General features: G+C 45.9%; 1 protein-coding gene across 1 annotated transcript; it reads left to right on the top strand.

Annotated features, from left to right (window-relative positions):
- Positions 1-2,332: 2,332 nt before the first annotated feature.
- On the top strand, positions 2,333-16,420 carry LOC118095039 (vomeronasal type-2 receptor 26-like). The gene is made up of 6 exons (XM_035135909.2): positions 2,333-2,412; positions 3,171-3,462; positions 3,784-4,632; positions 5,986-6,213; positions 15,299-15,425; positions 15,525-16,420. The coding sequence occupies exons 1-6, from the start codon at positions 2,333-2,335 to the stop codon at positions 16,418-16,420; spliced, it is 2,472 nt and encodes an 823-aa protein (XP_034991800.2).
- Positions 16,421-18,730: the final 2,310 nt, after the last annotated feature.

The raw sequence follows: 18,730 nt of genomic DNA, 5'->3' as shown, positions 1-18,730 counted from the left end.
GGCTAGCTGAGGAGGGGGCGGAGTGATGGCCAGCAAGCAAAAAGGGGGTGTCATCTAGGCTAGGGAAGCCCACGCCAGGTCGCAAACCCCACCCACCGCTTTAATGGGTGAGCAGTAATTCTAGGTCTGAACACACTGGATGAGAAATGTTGGGGTATAGGTGGTGACTGAATATTAGCACAGACTTCTAAAGTGTGACTGCATAATGTAATGGGCAGTACTGCCTTTGTAATGATTTTATGAGAACCTATTCTACAATATCTTAACAATGGTGCTGGTCAATAGTGATGAACCTGTAGTCTGCCAGATGTTTTTGGACTCCAGCTCCCATTATCCCCAGTTAAGCATGAGTGATGATAAAAAAAAATGTAGTAAAGCAGCATCTCCAAGATTTTATGCATTTGTATAAAAAGAAAGAGAGAGGTAAATTGCTTTGCAATTATATGAATATTCACCAATATATATTTTTCACTGTCCCAACAGGTGCTTATTTGCTTTTTTAGATTCTAGAATGCTATTTGTTATAGGCCTACTATTTTTGTTAACAAAAGGGAAAAATATCTCTCATTTTTGTTCATTTCACCTGGGGACATTTTTAAAAAAATATTTGTGGATATGGGGATAGCAATCTGACAGTTTCTGACTACCCTTCCATTCTCCCAAATCTTTGTTCATAAAGTAGAATTTAATTTTAAATTTCCTTTCCTCCCTCTCCTCCAATTTCATTTTTTAGCTAAATTCTCCTCCCTTGATGCCTGAGTGAGAGAAATGATCTCTCTCTCTCTCTCTCTCTCTCTCTCTCTCTCTCTCTCTCTCTCTGAAATTATAGTGAAATGAGAAAACATCATTGTGAGATAGGCCGCAATAAACTTCAATTAATTCATGAGATTTACTTCAGATCAAATATGGTTATGTTTGTACTCATGGATGCCTTTGCCATGGGCTATTAGCCACTTCATTAACTTTGTATTTAAAATGCCACAAGATACTTTGTTGCTTTTCCTGCAAAAGAGTAGCAGGGCTTTCCCCCTTTAGAAGTCTCTCTTTCTCTCTCTCATTTTTTAAAAAAGAAAATACAGGGGGGATTAGGGACCCAGGTAGCGCTGTGGGTTAAACTACAGAGTCTAGGGCTTGATGATCAGAAGGTCGGTGGTTCGAATCCCTGCAACGGGGTGAGCTCCCGTTGCTCGGTCCCAGCTCCTGCCCACCTAGCAGTTCGAAAGCACATCAAAGTGCAAGTAGATAAATAGGGACCGCTCCGGCGGGAAGGTAAACAGCGTTTCCGTGCGCTGCTCTGGTTCACCAGAAGCAGCTTTGTCATGCTGGCCATATGACCCGGAAGCTGTCTGCGGACAAACACCGGCTCCCTCGGCCTATATAGCGAGATGAGCGTCACAACCCCAGAGTCAGACACGATTGGACCTGATGGTCAGGGGCCCCTTTACCTTTACAGGGGATATTATTGATTTGTAAATGAGGCAGATGTTGATAGATGAGCTATGTATGTCTATTGTGTGATACATTTAACACTCATCAGTATAAGACAAAAAGGGAGAATTGTTTGAAATACAAATACACCAATCACAGTGGAACAGTAAGTACCCCCCCCCCCAAAAAAAAGGGTGTGTGAATGTTGGAATAGATTGTATGAATGTTGGAACAGATTGAGAGACATTCATACATCTCTAGGTGTAGGGCAGGGCAATGTGGTTCGGCCAAAATGGCCACCCTGGAGTTTGCTTACCACAGAAGTCTGCGAAAAAGTTTCAATTTCTCACCCCTTTAGGGAGAGGAGAAGGCTTCTGTTGGAAATCAACATGTTTCCTAGCAAAAGTGTCACTCAGAATCTAAACCGTGAAGACGTAATTATCTCCCCCTGCAATTATCCAAATACTATAATTTGTTTACCTTGCTGAAGTTCTGGAGGTTTTCCAGAAGGCAGGAGAAAACACATGTGAAAGTTATTATAAATAAACCACTGGGCCTAGGGGAGATGGGTTTACGTGCAAGAGGCAACTTTGACACATGTTTGGAATTAAATAGCTGCCCATTCCAGACAGTGCTAAATGTAAGGCTAATGATTTTCTCGCAGATTTCTGCATTGGGATGAAACCATCAAATCATATCGATTTATGCTAGCCAGTGGCTAGTTATGGGACAAGAATGTCTGCATGTAGAGGGATACTTTGCTTTCAGAATGCTGTGTGTAATAGTATGGCTCATTCTGTTGCTTCTTATGGTGTGCGAAGTGAATGCTGTAAAGTGCCCCCAAAATGACCCGCTCCCTGTTCCACATGAGTGGTACCAACCAGGGGGCCTCATCATTGGTGGGATGACTTCTCATACATATTATGTTGACCATGAAGTTGACTTCTTGAAACATCCTTCTCTGACACTTTTTGATGTGCCACAGTAAGTATTGCTTTCCACACGTGTATTTTCTGAGCTTAATGCATTTTACCAAGTTTAGAGTGGAAAGCAAGAAGTGGGTTGGGAGTGAGATTTGGTTCTCTGTGGGGTTTTTTTTATTTAATGAAATTTTCACATTTCCCGAGGTTCTCCATTTTCAGTACAATGGGGAAACCAATCAGCAATCCAAACAGGGATGCAAATGATTTTCTTCTATGGATTCAGTTGGAAGGTTGAGTGGGTTGAATCCAGGATCCTGAATTGTTCAGATGGGAAAGTTTAGACAGGTAAAAATAGATGGAAAATGGTTGAAATTGAATTAGTAAAGTCTGAGCAAGGGGATAAACAAGCCAAAATGAAAACAAAAAGGAAATTGAAGCATACAAAAACAATAATCTTTCAAAAAATATCTATGAGCCCAACCTTAAAAGGCTGCTCTGAGAAGCTTCAAAATCTGAAGGACAGAAGGCAAACTGGTTTCCTAAGAAGCAAAATACTGATAGCAAAACTTGAATGTAAATAAAAATAAAAGTAAGCCAAGACAGCACTGAAGTGCAGACTCTTTTTGACCTTTTTGACCAGGTGATTTATTTTTATTTTACTTTGTACTACACTAATTATTTGAGGGAGGGCCATATTCTCAAGCTTTATCAGAGTAATAACGCCACTCCTGTCACTGGGCCATGATCTCATATTGACTAAAGTCTTGCCAGGCTTTCTGATAACATGTTCCAGATATAACAAATCAATTATATTGGCAGTGTGGTGACAAAGTTCTATCAGCACCTGCTTGCTTTGGCATTTGCTGTGAAGGAGATCAATGAGAATCCCAAGATCTTGCCCAATGTTACGCTTGGGTTCCACATTTATGACAGCTACTGTGATGCAAGGATGACCTACCGAACCACTCTGGACCTTCTCTTCAAGTCAGATAGATTTGTCCCTAACTACAAATGTGACAGCCAGAAAAAACTCATAGCTATCACAGGAGGACTTGGCTCTCGCACCTCCCACTGTATGGCAGACATCATTGGTCTCTACAAGATTCCTCAGGTGGGTTTCTTTGTGTGTGTGTGTGGGGGGGGAATCTGGGGAAATCCATATTCCACACATCTCATTACTATCTAATAAAATATTTGGTCCGGATGGAAGGAGGGAAGCAACCTTCAGAAAAATAAAACTGGGAATTGCACCATATTCCTCAAATGTGAAAGAATTCCCCTGAAGCATTCTTGAACTTATATCCCATGAAATCCACATTGTACCCTCCTCAGCACTAACCAAATCTCTCTAGCTCTCTCTGTCATAAAAATGCATTTACACAAGACTAGTCTTCAGTTTTCTTTATGATATATCTATGCATTTTCCTTTCAGCTCACATATGGCTCCTTTCCCCCAAAGATGGGCACACAGCTCTCTTACTTTTACCACATGGCTCCAAATGAAGTCCATCAGTATATGGGGATTATTCGGCTTCTTCAGAGGTTTAGGTGGACATGGATTGGGCTCTTTGTTGTGGATGGGAACAGTGGAGAACAATTCTTGCAGACTATAGAATCATTATTTTTCCAGAATGGAATTTGTTCAGCGTTCACCAAAAGAATGCCAGAACAAGTCCAACTGGATAACCCTCTGGACATACTTGCCATAGCTTCACCTGTATATTTACCATTAACAAATAAAAAACCCAGTACATTTATCATGTATGGAGGATCAATGACAATTGCAACGTTCAGAACTTTTGTATTTCTTCAAGATGCCGTCAATTATAACAGCACAGTATTTGGAAAAGTGTGGATTATGACAACCCAGATTGATTTCATTTTAACTGGCCTTCAAAGGGGTTGGGATCTCCAGTTGTTCCAAGGTGCCATTTCTTTCTCTGTTCACACAAAAGAGCTTTTAGTGTTCAAAGAATTTATTCAGGCTGCAAAGCCTGAGAGGACGCAAGGAAGTGGTTTCCTCAAAGACTTCTGGCAGGAAGCCTTTGACTGTTTATTGCCAGATCTGGGGGTGCCTATCATTGATGATGAAACTTGTACAGGAGATGAGAGGCTGGAGAGTCTTCCCACAGCTCTTTTTGAGATGGACATGACTGGCCACAGCTACAGTATCTACAATGCTGTCTATGCTTTTGCTCATGCACTGCATGCTATGTTCACATCTAGACCCAAGCACAAAGAAAGTAATAGTATGAAACATCAATCTATGCAGCCTTGGCAGGTAATGTCTCAATAACTAAACTGTTTATTTCAATGGATTAATTAGTACATGGTGAGATTACAGTTTTATTTGGGCATTCCTGGAAGGTGGGGATGTTTCAGAAACCTAATAATAATAATAATAATAATAATAATAATAATAATAATAATAATAATAATTTATTTATACCATCTGGCTGCTGGGGTCCCCAGCCACTCTGGGCGGCTTCCAACAGAAAAATGAAATGAAATAATCTATTAAACATTAAAAGCCTCCATAAACAGGGCTGCCTTCAAATGCCTTGTAAAAATCTGGTAGCTGTTTTTCTCTTTGACATCTGATGGGAGGGTATTCCACAGGGTGGGCACCACCACTGAGAAGGCCCTCTGCCTGGTTCCCTGAAACTTGGCTTCTCGCAACGAGGGAACCGCCAGAAGGCCCTCGGTACTGGACCTCAGTGTCCGGGCAGAACAATGGGGGTGGAGACGCTCCTTCAGGTATACTGGACTGAGGCTGTTTATGGCTTTAAAGGTCAGCACCAACACTTTGAACTGTGCTCGGAAACGTACTGGGAGCCAATGCAAGTCTTTCAAGACCAAAGTTATGTGGTCTCGGCGGCCGCTCCCAGTCACCAGTCTAGCTGCTGCATTCTGGATTAGTTGTAGTTTCCGGGTCACCTTCAAAGGTAGCCCCACATAGAGAGCATTGCAATAGTCCAAGCGGGAGATAACTAGAGCATGCACCACTCTGGCGAGACAGTCTGCAGGCAGGTAGGGACTCAGCCTGCGTACCAGATGGAGCTGATAGACATAGTCCCTATCCTAACAACCCACCACCATGAACTGAAGGGCATTCTTCTGATGCATGGAATTCCCTCTCCATTGAGGCTCCCCCTGCACATTCAGGGTTCTAAATCAAAGAAAGGTGGAGCCTACATATGAACATAAGAGGACTTGTAGATCGGACCAAAATCCCATCTCATCCAGAACCCTATTCTCACTGTAATATACGTGATGCCTTTGCGAATCTTATTTCAAACATAAATCTTTGTATATATGAAGATGACATACAAAATATAATAGAAACAACTAATGGTAAGTGTGCTAAATCTCCCTTTGCTTCAATCCACTGCCTTGGGAAAGAGACTCAATGCTTTTCCCAATTAGAGAATTTGGTTGGGAAGGCAACTGGTTGGGAAGGCAGTCCTATCACGATAGTTAAGAAACCAGGTTCTTGGTTCTGTGTTTAATTTTAAAAAGTGTACCCTCAGCTGGCTAATGAACAGGTGGTGCAGAACCTGAAACGAATTTGAGTCTAAAATTCCCACAACCATGTTACACCTTCTGTTACTTGCTCTGTTTTCCCCCCAACTAGCTCCACCAATTTCTCCGAGACATTTCATTTAACAACTCAGCAAATGAAGCTGTGTCTTTTAATAATAAAAGGGAAATGAGAAGTGGGTTTGATATAACGAACCTGGTCCTATTCCCCAACAACTCCTTCCAGACAGTGAGAGTTGGAAAGGTGGATCCCAATGATTTAGAAGAAAGCAAATTCACCATTAATGAGCATATGATTGTGTGGCACAGTCATTTTAATCAGGTATGGATTCTCCTGTTCTCTTGAGGGATCTTCTTTATACCAACTGGGATGTTAATGCATCAGGATTCAGTTCTTAGCCCCGCTCTTTCAAGGCAGAAGTCTGCACTTCAGTGCTCTGTGTCCAAACTGCCCCCCCCAACAACTTTCCCTGTGAAAATCCACTCTTCAAAGCTGAATCATTTGCTTCCATTCAGCTTTAAAGAGCTGGTTTTCATGAGGGAGCACTGTGGGACAGAGCCCTAAAGCACAGGACGTTTCTTGAAAGAGTGGAGGAAATGCAAATGTGGATGAGCTGTTTTATTGTGTTTTTTATAAATCGTAAAATTATTATTGTTGTTGTTTGTTGTTATTATTATTGTGTAGCAATGCCCTCCGATCAGTGTAATAATGACACGTGACACAGAATTTAAAGGTTAATTGGGTGGTTCAGGCCACAACTTTATTAAATATGCATGTTGAGCGGAATTGGCTTAGGCGTTGGAACCTATCAGACTAAATCCGACTCCAACCCGTGTGTTGGAGTCCGTGAGAAGTTAACCACCAGTAAGGAACCCGGCGATGCCGATCAACCGGAACTCCTTCTGTGGCCACCGTACGGGGCGTGCCTTACGGCCCTGGCGACTCCAGGCTCTGGACCAAGCCTCGCCCCCGGAATCCTTTAACGGAATTACTTCTCCAAATTTGGGCAGGTGATGACGCAATCTGCCCCTCCTCCATCTTATTGTTATGCAAATTTCCAACGCCTAACCGCCTAACCTAAGTTGTGACGACATGCTACGAGGTAGGCGAAAAACCCATCATGGCTAGCCCAGTATGGGAAAAGTCCTACCCGGTCCACTGACTAACCAGGCAACCGACCAGGTCCGCAGCAGCGCCCCCTATTCTCTTTTTAAGGGGCGGGTGGGCGGGTGCTTCTGTTCGCTCCGGCGAACAAGGAGAAAGAGAACGGGCCCCGGCCGCGCGAAGGGGTTTAAACGCTGCGGCCCCGCCCCCTCATCCCTATTGGACAAGGGGGCGGATGACGCAGGCGGGCACTACCATTGCGTAGGGGCTGACACTGCAGCCCCCACGCAATGGGCTCGTCGGGCTGCCCACAACTCCACCTCCGGCAAAGGCACGGAAGTGGCTTTGTGTAGCAATGCCCTCCGATCAGTGTAATAATGACACGTGACACAGAATTTAAAGGTTAATTGGGTGGTTCAGGCCACAACTTTATTAAATATGCATGTTGAGCGGAATTGGCTTAGGCGTTGGAACCTATCAGACTAAATCCGACTCCAACCCGTGTGTTGGAGTCCGTGAGAAGTTAACCACCAGTAAGGAACCCGGCGATGCCGATCAACCGGAACTCCTTCTGTGGCCACCGTACGGGGCGTGCCTTACGGCCCTGGCGACTCCAGGCTCTGGACCAAGCCTCGCCCCCGGAATCCTTTAACGGAATTACTTCTCCAAATTTGGGCAGGTGATGACGCAATCTGCCCCTCCTCCATCTTATTGTTATGCAAATTTCCAACGCCTAACCGCCACTCGAGCCCCCCCAGGCTCGCCGCCAATCCGCTCACATGTTATAGGCACCTAGATATTAATTTTTAGCGTAACCCTAATTAGTAGCTTAGCCCTCGGTTAATTTGTTATAAGATATGAATTAAGATATTATCGGGGAGGTGTGACCCTACTCTCTTATTCGCCTAATTAAGATCTATATGTCCAGGACATCTCGAATGGCAGCAATAACGTTCAGTAGCCAGGCGTCATTCCCGATCGGAGAAAGGTGAACGCCATCCTCGCGATAGAGGGCTGCTTCACTTCGTTTCAGGGTGGGATGCTGTATAACCCGGCCATTCAAGGATAACACTCTGCGGGCCACGACTGAGTTCAAAAGCCTCCTGGAATTGTTCAAGGCTTTAGGGCAACGGCCGTCACGCCAACAGCGCCTTTCCAACAAAGAGGACCACAATAACGTCATCCGCGGGAAACTCTCCCTCATGACGTCGAAATCTTTGAATATATGTTTCCTCAAATCGACCGCATTGCGGTAAGCTAGGTCGTTTTCACCGAGTTGCACAATCAGGACTTCTGGGGGGCCAAGTGAAGCAGCCCGGGCCTGGATGATCGGCAGCAACTCGCTCCACCGCATACCCCTTCTGGATATCCAGGAAACCTCCACATTTTCCGGAAGGCCGAGCCCGCATCCCAGACCAACTTCGATTGCCCTTTTCAGGGCCCAGTGCACTATACTGTGCCCCGCTATCCAAACCCGGATGAAATGGTAACCTGAAAAGTAAAGATGAAAAGCCGGATCAGCACCGCCACCAGAGTCTACCTACGTGCGAATGTACCTTCTGTAAGCATTCGACTTCCATCTCCCCATCTCCTGGATCCTTTCTGATGACAAACCTAGGTGCATAGCGGAAGTGGCGGCGCCAATTCTAAAGGAATGGGCAGAAAATTCTGTGGGGTTGTACCCGCAAGATGCAATGGCTTTGCGAAGTACCCTGGTAAATTGTTGACGAGTGAGCCGTGCACCATCATGGTGAATGAATAACGGGCCAGGACCCGGCGGTCGGAGATAAAGATACCGCCTAGTGTCCTTCACTGGACAAGGACCTGCGGCGCCTGTTGCCGGGAGGCGAATGCTAGCGCCTCTCCCCCTCTGGTCCGTTTTTGAATGGCGGACATGCACGATAGCCTGGGCATCGGACAGCGATAGATCCCGTAATAATATACCCCGGGTAACACCATCAGGGTGGTCCTCACACACCACCTCCCCGACCCTAAGGGCCCCAAAGTAAGCTATCGAAAAGGCTGCCGAAAACAGCCGCGCTTCAAATTTGGACCAACAAAGGGTTCTCAATTGCCTATGGATTTGGGTAAGCATCTCGAACGTAATGGGTCGCCTGGAATCGGGAACGGGAGGCTGCAGCCTACGCCAGCCTTCCATTGCTCTACGCAAATGGAAATTATCGCACGGGTCGGTGAGATAAAGAGATTTCGAGAAAAAGGTGATAGCTGCAGTGTGGATGCCAAGAGTCTTGGCGGCGCGGCCCAACCCTCTGAGGTATACCACGTATTGCATAACCTCCTCAGGGGTAGGTGGGCTCTCAAGGCGCACACCAGCGCCCTTCTGCCGGAAGGCAAGGAAGTCTGCCCATGCTCGTTTGTAGGAGCTGAGGGTGGCAGGGGCCACGGAAGCAAATACTCCCTTTAGGATTTCCCGTTTCCAAGGTTCCATAGGTGTTCCGGGAACCTCTCTGGACACTGCTGCGCATCCGGTGCTAATGAGCGGAAGCGGTCCATCTGGAAACGAGACAAAGCATCTGCGATATTATTATTTTGTCCCGGCACGAATTTGGCTGAGAAGTGCATATTTAACTCGAGACTGTGCAGCACAAAATGACGTAGGAGGGCAGACACCCTCTCCGACCGCGACGATTGCCTGGTAAGCACACTGACTACTGCTTGATTGTCCGTGTTGAAGCAGACTCTCCGGTTCCTGAAGTCGTCCGACCAAAGATGTACTGCTACCACTATGGGAAAGAATTCTAGAAATGTTAAATCCCGAGTAATGTCTGTGTTTTTCCAGCTAGGAGGCCAAGGTTCAGCACACCATCTCCCTCTGAAATATACCCCGAAACCCAATGCGCCCGCTGCATCGGAATGAATCTGAAAGTCTGAATATAGTGTGATGTTATCCTGCCATAAAGATACGCCATTGTAGTGTTCTAGAAAGGTAAGCCAGTTCCGCAGGTCCGCTCTCACCCCTTTCGGCAAACGGGCCCTATGGAACGGTCGGGTTAGACCTACGGTGAGCCTGGCAACCCTCCGGCAAAAGGGGCGACCAGGCGAGATTACTTTACAAGCGAAATTAAGGTGCCCCAGCAGCGATTGGATTTGTCTCAACGTGACTTTTTTGCGAGGAATAAGCTGGCTAATCAACTCCTTAAGGGCTGCAAGTTTTTCAGCCGGTAAACGCGAGGTTTGGGCTACCGTATCCAATTCAATACCTAAATACGTTAAACGAGACACAGGTCCTTCAGTTTTATCCGCTGCTAGCGGCACCCCCAGTTCGCTTGTAAGAGAAGCGAAGGCCTCCATGAGGCCTGCGCAATCAGCACTGTGCGCTCCCCCCACGAAAAGGAAGTCGTCCAGGTAATGAGTGACACCTGACAGACCAGTCCTAGCACGAAGGGCCCAGTCCAGGAATGTGCTAAATGTTTCAAAGGCCGAACAGGCAACGGAACATCCCATGGGCATAGCTTTGTCAATGAAATAAGCGCCCTCGAACCTAAAACCCAACCATTTGTAGTCGTGGGGGTGTACAGGAAGGAGGCGGAAGGCAGATTCGATATCGCACTTCGCCATCATGGCCCCTTCGCCAAACTGGCGAACCAGCTTCACCGCGTGGTCAAAGGAGGCGTATTTTACCGTACAAAGCTCTTGCGGGATACCGTCATTAACTGAGCTACCCCTAGGGTGAGAAAGATTATGAATCAACCTAAACTCTCCTGGGGCCTTTTTAGGAACTATGCCTAGCGGGGAAATGTGAAGGTTGGCTATAGGTGGAGTTAAAAATGGGCCCGCGACCCGGCCCGCCGATAGTTCCTTATTTATTTTCTTAACGGCTATGTCAGGACACTCCCTAACTGACTTTTGATTTGGTGGGTCGGTTGTGGAAGGTGGGGTCTGAACGGGGATGCGAAAACCAGAAGAGAAACCCTCTTCAAGGTACACTGCAGCAGATCTATTAGGGTATAGGGCTAGCAACTTTTTTAAGGGGTTCAATTTTACAGGGGAGTTGGCTATGGCTAGAGAACAGTTAGAATCTATTCTGTCCTGAGGCTGCACCGTGGGAGGCACCGGGGGGGTATCTGGGGCCCTGGTGAGAATTGCCCTTGGCCCCCCGAAAGGACTGCTTTCCCTTGAAGCAAGATACCCCCGGATGCTGACCCAGGCACTTCTCACATTCGTGAGTGTATTTGCAGTTGGGCCTCTGGCAAAGACCTTTATTGAACTCCCAACAGACCCTACGCCGTGGGTCTTTTTTAGGCTCAAACCTGCCCGCTTTCGGGGGGTCAGTTTGTTTTTTCTCAACATACGGCACTACATGGTTACTCCAGTAGTGTTGGTGCCGTTGGTCCCAACGCGTTTTTGGGTTTTTTGAAGCATTCCTACGGAAGTCTTCGTCGTAGTTCAAAGCTGCCGTCTCCCCCGCCATCTTGTGAGCCAACCTGACGTCGGCCATGTAAGCAAATAGGTGCACCGCTCGCTTTGGGTATGCCGCAGAAATCACGGCCGCCCAAATGTGAATGCCCTCTAACCAATTTTCAAAAGTGCGGTCGGCCCGAGGTGTCCTATATCGCCGACCCCTGTAATCCCGGCGCTTCTCCCCCTTTCCCATCATCTGAGTCAGGGGAAGAATGGTGAACACATCAATATAGTCACCATTTAAAATTTTTTCCCTCTTTTTATCTGACAGATGAGAACCCAAAAGGATATCCGTGTCCGAATTTGTGGCATACTTTTCGTCGGGAATTAACGCACCGTCGCGCCACTCCAGCGTACCCCTAAATGACTTACGATGGGAGCTGGCCCTCCTTTTATGCACCCAAAGGGGGAAACCCATCTGGTCCTCCCCCACACCCCAATAATCCTCCATTGGGATGTCGCATTCCGAATCCGAGGACGTACCTGTGTCGTCGTCCGAATCGTCCCTTCTGCTCCTCTTACGTTTCTCCGACTTCTTCTTCGCCTTTCCTCCCTGGCGACGGTCTTCTCCATCCCGCGACTCCGCAACTCCGCCCACCGCGCGCCCCGCCGCCTCGTCATCCGTGGTCGAATCGCGCGCCTGCGCCCCCTGCTGAGCCGCTGCCACCGCGGGCTGAGTCCCCATCTGACCTGCAACAGACTGGGCTGCCCCGCTGCAGGAGCTGAGCACCTGAGACCCTGAAGCCACTGATTGCTGGCCGGGAGTATTGGAGCGTGCTTTCTGCGACCGGGTGCGCGGTCCCTGAGCCCCGTCGCTAACCCCCCCAGAGGTGGAGGTAGAGAAAAAGGAAGCGGAGGTGGACGGCCCATCCAGGTCATCAAGCTGGGTATCTGCTACACAATCCTGTGAATTGGGTGGGGAGTCATCCTGTAGGCTTTCGGCCAGTGGGACCAGCGTGCTGCAGAGAGGGCCCAGCTGGCCACAAATGGATTGCAATGCATTTACCGCCTGGGCGAAAGCCTTAGGATTTACCTTAGCTGCCAGGTTTTTGGCCTGGCCCTGCTTGCCCTTGGAAGCCATGGTCGCAAGGACTTTTGACAAATGCTATGGAATTAACTCCCTCACTTATATAACTACGATATGTATTATATTTTATTGTTTTTTTTTTAATATATATATATTTTTTATTATTATTATTTATTTATTTATTTATTTTTTATTATAGGTACTATTAATCTATTTTATTTTATTTTATTTTATTTTATTTTTTATTAATTTTATTTATTTATTTATTTTTAATTTATTTATTATTTATACGTTTATTAACTAAATTTATCTATGTATACGCCTGTAACCAATCAATTATTACCAGCTGCCCAAAGAAGCAAGTTTACCAAATAATTAATAAATGCACTTGGGGAATATCACGAATTAAGTAAATGCAACCCTGATAAAATATACAATAAACACTCAGCTACTTCTATATACTGCAATCAATTCCCTATATAATAGATCTATTTATCCACACTTCAGAAGGCGGAAACAATGCCAACCAATAATAATCAACCCCAAATTAATTTCAGCTAGGGGCAGATATAACTATTTGCCCAATACCAATTTATTTATTTATTTATTTTTCTATATATAATTAATTGCCTGGTAAAATTACCAAAAACAGTCCGCCCAATCAATTAAAACCAACTGCCCAAAAAGAAACCAGTTACCAATAATTAATAAATGCACTTGGGGAATATCACGAATTAAATAAATGCAACGAATTAATTCAAAACACCAGGATAAGACAGGGTAACATAAGTTAAAAAACCAGGGCGCAATGAGAACCAATACAAGGGAGGAACAGTGAGCTGCTAGTACCGACAAAACAAAGCCGCACACAAGATGGCGCCCGCCACGTGGAAGAATTAGCCACTCAAAATGGCGCTGCCCTCACAAGCACTGCCCTCCCCAAAATGGCGCTGGCCAGGCAGGACAAAACAGCAAGCAATCCCTTCCCAAAATGGCGCCGGCTATACTATGCAAAGCCACAAACACAGCCCTTCCCAAAATGGTGCCGACCACACTGAACAAAAACCACAAGCACTGCCCTCCCCAAAATGGCGCTGGGTAAACAAAACAAACAGAGATCGCACTGAAAAAGGGGGGTTAACACAACACGCGCTCCCAAGCCACCACCATACAAACCAACAAGAAACTAGGATAGCAACCAGTAGGGCAAAGTACATAAGCTGAACCCCAGGCGGAGAACCGGGGGCAGATGGCTAAGGCTCAGGGGTTGTTTGCGCTAGCACGAGAGGGAGGAAGGCAGGCGCTGGGGGGATTTCCACCGCTAAAGTGGCTAGCTCACGAGAGGGAGGCAGAGAAGCGCTGGGGGGATTCTTACCGCTATAGGCGGCTAACTCACCAGACCGAGGAGATCCCTGGCACAAAGGTCCCTGTGTAAAAGCGGGGAGAGGAGGCAGCCGCCTCTAACTCTGCCCCCAGAGCAGCTGGAACCTCAGCAGCTAAAAGGCTCCTGGAGGCTGTGGGAGCCTTGGGCCCGGATACGGCTGGCTAGCGTTCCTCCGTTGCTGGCGCCCAGGATCCGCCGCGGCTGTGAGCTCCTAAAGGCTGCGGGAGCCTCAGATCCGAAAAACAGCTGACTGGCGCTAAAGACGCAGCTGCCAGGAACAGCTGATGAGCGAGGAAGAACTGCCGAGCGGAGAAAGCCCCCGACGCTCCCACGAGGCAGGACCTGGAAAGGAAGAGAAAAGAGGAACGAGGTGGGGAAACAATGAACGGGACCTAAATTAAGCGAAGGCACGAGGCAAAGGCAAAAAAAAACCAAGGACTGCGACGAGTGCTTCTGTTCGCTCCGGCGAACAAGGAGAAAGAGAACGGGCCCCGGCCGCGCGAAGGGGTTTAAACGCTGCGGCCCCGCCCCCTCATCCCTATTGGACAAGGGGGCGGATGACGCAGGCGGGCACTACCATTGCGTAGGGGCTGACACTGCAGCCCCCACGCAATGGGCTCGTCGGGCTGCCCACAACTCCACCTCCGGCAAAGGCACGGAAGTGGCTTTATTATTATTATTATTATTATTATTAACACCTAACATGGTTTTCTGGTGAATCATCAAGTTCTGGAAAGCAGTCAGTGCCACCTAAAACTTCAACACTATTTGAAAGGTTGCAATGCCAAAAGAAAGGGGGGGGAACGCAGGTGGCACTGTGGGTTAAACCACAGAGCCTAGGGCTTGCTGATCAGAAGGTCGGCGGTTCGAATCCCTGTGGCGGGGTGAGCTCCCGTTGCTCAGTCCCAGCTGCTGCCAACCTAGCAGTTCGAAAGCACGTCAAAGTGCAAGTAGATAAATAGGTACTGCTCCGGCGGGAAGGTAAACAGTGTTTCTGTGCGCTGCTCTAGTTCGCCAGAAGTGGCTTTGTCATGCTGGCCACATGACCTGGAAGCTGTATGCCAGCTCCCTCGGCCAATAATGCGAGATGAGCGCCGCAACCCCAGAGTCGGTCACGACTGGACCTAAAGGTCAGGGGGCCCTTTACCTTTACCTAACATGGTTTTCTGGTGAATCATTAAGTTCTGGAAAGCAGTCAGTGCCACCTAAAACTTCAACACTATATGAAAGGTTGCCATGCCAAGTATCTCAATTCTTATGGGGAGAAATGCATTTAGTATATTGTTTAAACTTATTATATTACTTCTGAATATACCCTACTCTGGGAACATATGCTGAAGGGTGGGTCAAGGGTGCTGATAATGAAGGAATACTATTTCTTCATGAGCTACCAGGCATGCTACTGGGCTAGACAAGCTCCCCCCCCCCCAAATGCCACCCAACATAAACATTTTCATGTCTATGGATAGGTGCTTCCTCTTTCTATGTGTAATGATCACTGCCAGCCTGGTCATCAGAAGAAGAAAAAGGAAGGAGAAAAGTTTTGCTGCTATGATTGCACCCCATGCCCAGAAGGGAAGATTTCAAACCTGACTGGTATATCATGTCATTTTGCCATCATAATTAGATGCCCTCAATGAATATACACTGAAGCTAGATCTCTCTCTCTCCAACACCCCTTGTTCTATTTTTCAGATATGGATGACTGCTTCAGATGCCCAGAAGATCAATATCCAAACAAGAATAAAAATGGGTGCATCCCCAAAGTCAAAACTTTTCTCTCATATGAAGAACCAATAGGGATCACTTTAGCCTCACTTGCAATTTCTTTTTCTCTGATCACGGCCTTGATTCTAGGAACTTTTATTAAGCACAGAGACACCCCCATAGTCAAAGCCAACAACCGGGAACTTACCTACACTCTCCTCATCTCCCTCCTGCTCTGCTTCCTCTCTTCTTTGTTATTCATTGGCCAACCTGGGAAAACGATCTGCCTTCTCCGACAACCAACATTTGGCATTATCTTCTCAGTGGTTGTTTCATGCGTTCTGGCAAAAACAACCATTGTTTCTCTGGCATTTATGGCCTCAAAGCCTGGCTCTGGAATGAAGAAATGGCTGGGGAGAAGACTGGCTTTTTCCATTGTCCTTTCATGCTCCCTTATTCCAGTAGGCATTTGTGCTGTGTGGTTATCAACCTCTCCCCCATTCCCCCATTTAGACATGTATTCAGTAACTGAAGAAATTATAGTGCAATGTAATGAAGGGCTTGTTGCAATGTTTTACTGTGTCCTGGGCTACTTAGGTCTTTTGGCCATTGCCAGCTTCATTGAGGCGTTCCTTGCTCGCAAGTTACCAGACAGTTTTAATGAAGCTAAATTTATAACATTCAGCATGTTGGCATTTTGCAGTGTGTGGGTCTCTTTTGTTCCAACCTATCTAAGCACAAGAGGAAAACACATGGTGGCTGTGGAGGTCTTCTCCATCTTGGCTTCCAGTGCTGGTGTACTGGCTTGTATCTTCCTCCCTAAATGCTACATCATCCTCTTGAAACCTGAACTGAACTGCAGGGAGCAGCTTAGCAGGAAATAATAATGGATAGCTGTACTTTATGTGGGTTATATTGTTATGTAGATAGTGTTCAGGAATACATTCTTTACTGTGAACTTTGTAGTTAAAGTGTCAATAGGGAAGATATTTTAATGCATCAGACTGTTATGCCCTGTTCATAAAACATATTCAGTCAAAATATAATTTACAGTATGATAGAGGAGAGCAATGGTAGTTGCGATCTGCAGTGTATCTTTGACACCCCTGCTCTTTTCTGGGTTTCTCCTTTGCACTTTCTATCAGAACATCCTGGCCTTGGTGTTTGCCATAAAAGAGATCAATGACAATCCATAGACCTTGCCCAATGTCACCCTTGGTTTCCACATCTATGACAGCTATTCTGATGGGAGAATGACCTATCAAACCACTTTGGACCTTCTTTTCAAATGGCAAAGATTTGTCCCCAACTACAAATGTGACACTCAGAAAAACCTCATGGTTGTGATTTGGGGGTCTTACTGACACTTCTATCCACATGGCAGATGTCTGAAGTCTCTACAGGGTCCCACAGGTAGAATCAGTGCATAGGGGAATGCGGGGAAGTTTCTTTTGTAATTCTTTGATTCAGAAGGAAAAGATAAATATTAGTGTGTGAGAGAAATAACTTGGAAATTTCATTATTTCTCCATAACTAGAAATTCAGCCAGTGGGTTTTTGTTTTTTGGGTTTTTTTACTAATTCAAATTGTACCTACAAATTTCTTATGCAGATGTTCTTCTAAATTATCATTTTCTTTTAGGTCAACTATGGCTCATTTGCTTCAGAAGAGAGTCAATCAATGCAGAAGTCTTTTTATATCATGGTCCCAAATGAAGAAGAAGGAGAAAGAACTTACGCACAATCTTTGTTTACTGATTCTGTTGCTGCTGCTGCTGAATAAATGTATCTGGTTGAATAGTGAAAGCACTGAAATATAATAGGCTAAGTTGGATGGGGGATATGTGAGGATGAAATGTTCTTATGTAATGTGTACTTAAAATCAAAAAGTCCATTGCCCTCATTAGGTGATTAGTTTTGGTTCTGGAGTAACCTTCTGCCTTGGAGCTCCATTCACTCTTCATACTTTCTTTGACTTTGACCAGGTTGCTCCAGTGATCTTCTAGGCTTAGTTTGCAGATGACACCAAATTGGGAGGGGTGGATAATACCCCAGAGGACAGGATCACACTTCAAAATGACCTTAACAGATTAGACAACTGGGCCAAAGCAAACAAGATGAATTTTAACAAGGAGAAATGTAAAGTACTACACTTGGGCAAAAAAAAAATGAAAGGCACAAATACAGGATGGGAGACACCTGGCTTGAGAGCAGTACATGTGAAAAGGATCTAGGAGTCTTGGTAGACCACAAACTTGACATGAGTCAACAGTGCGATGCAGCAGCTAAAAAAGCCAATGCAATTCTGGGCTGCATCAATAGGAGTATAGCATCTAGATCAAGGGAAGTAATAGTACCACTGTATTCTGCTCTGGTAAGACCTCACCTGGAGTACTGTGTCCAGTTCTGGGCACCACAGTTCAAGAAGGATACTGACAAGCTGGAACATGTCCAGAAGAGGGCAACCAAAATGGTCAAAGGCCTGGAAACGATGCCTTATGAGGAACGGCTTAGGGAGCCGGGTATGTTTAGCCTGGAGAAGAGAAGGTTAAGGGGTGATATGATAGCCATGTTCAAATATATAAAAGAATGTCATATAGAGGAGGGAGAAAGGTTGTTTTCTGCTGCTCCAGAGAAGAGGACACGGAGCAATGGATTCAAGCTACAAGAAAGAAGATTCCACCTAAACATTAGGAAGAACCTCCTGACAGTAAGAGCTGTTCGGCAGTGGAATTTGCTACCAAGGAGTGTGGTGGAATCTCCTTCTTTGGAGGTCTTTAAGCAGAGGCCTGACAGGCATATGTCAAGAATGCTTTGATGGTGTTTCCTGCTTGGCAGGGGGTTGGACTGGGTGGCCCTCATGGTCTCTTCCAACTCTATGATTCTATGATTCTAATGATACATATTATGTAAACCTGATATATGCAGTAGTAATATTTTGCCACTGACAAAGATGTGCTTTGTGAGTTATACTCTGCGCTTTGTGGGTGTTAAAAACCAGCAGCACAACCTCTTTTTTTAAACCACCACCACCACCTTAATTTTCTTTAATCTTCAGATAGAGGACAGTGCGAAGAAGAAGAAGAAGAAGAAGAAGAAGAAGAAGAAGAAGAAGAAGAAGAAGAAGAAGAAGAAGAAGAAGAATCTATTCATTCATATGATGTCATGCTCTGGTGAAATTTGTAGGCCATCTGC

Source organism: Zootoca vivipara, chromosome 12 (assembly GCF_965207765.1).
Source record: "Zootoca vivipara chromosome 12, rZooViv2.hap1.1, whole genome shotgun sequence".
Taxonomy (NCBI): Eukaryota; Metazoa; Chordata; class Lepidosauria; order Squamata; family Lacertidae; genus Zootoca; species Zootoca vivipara.
Note: the sequence above shows the minus strand (reverse complement) of the source record. Positions and strands in the feature narration are given on the sequence as shown.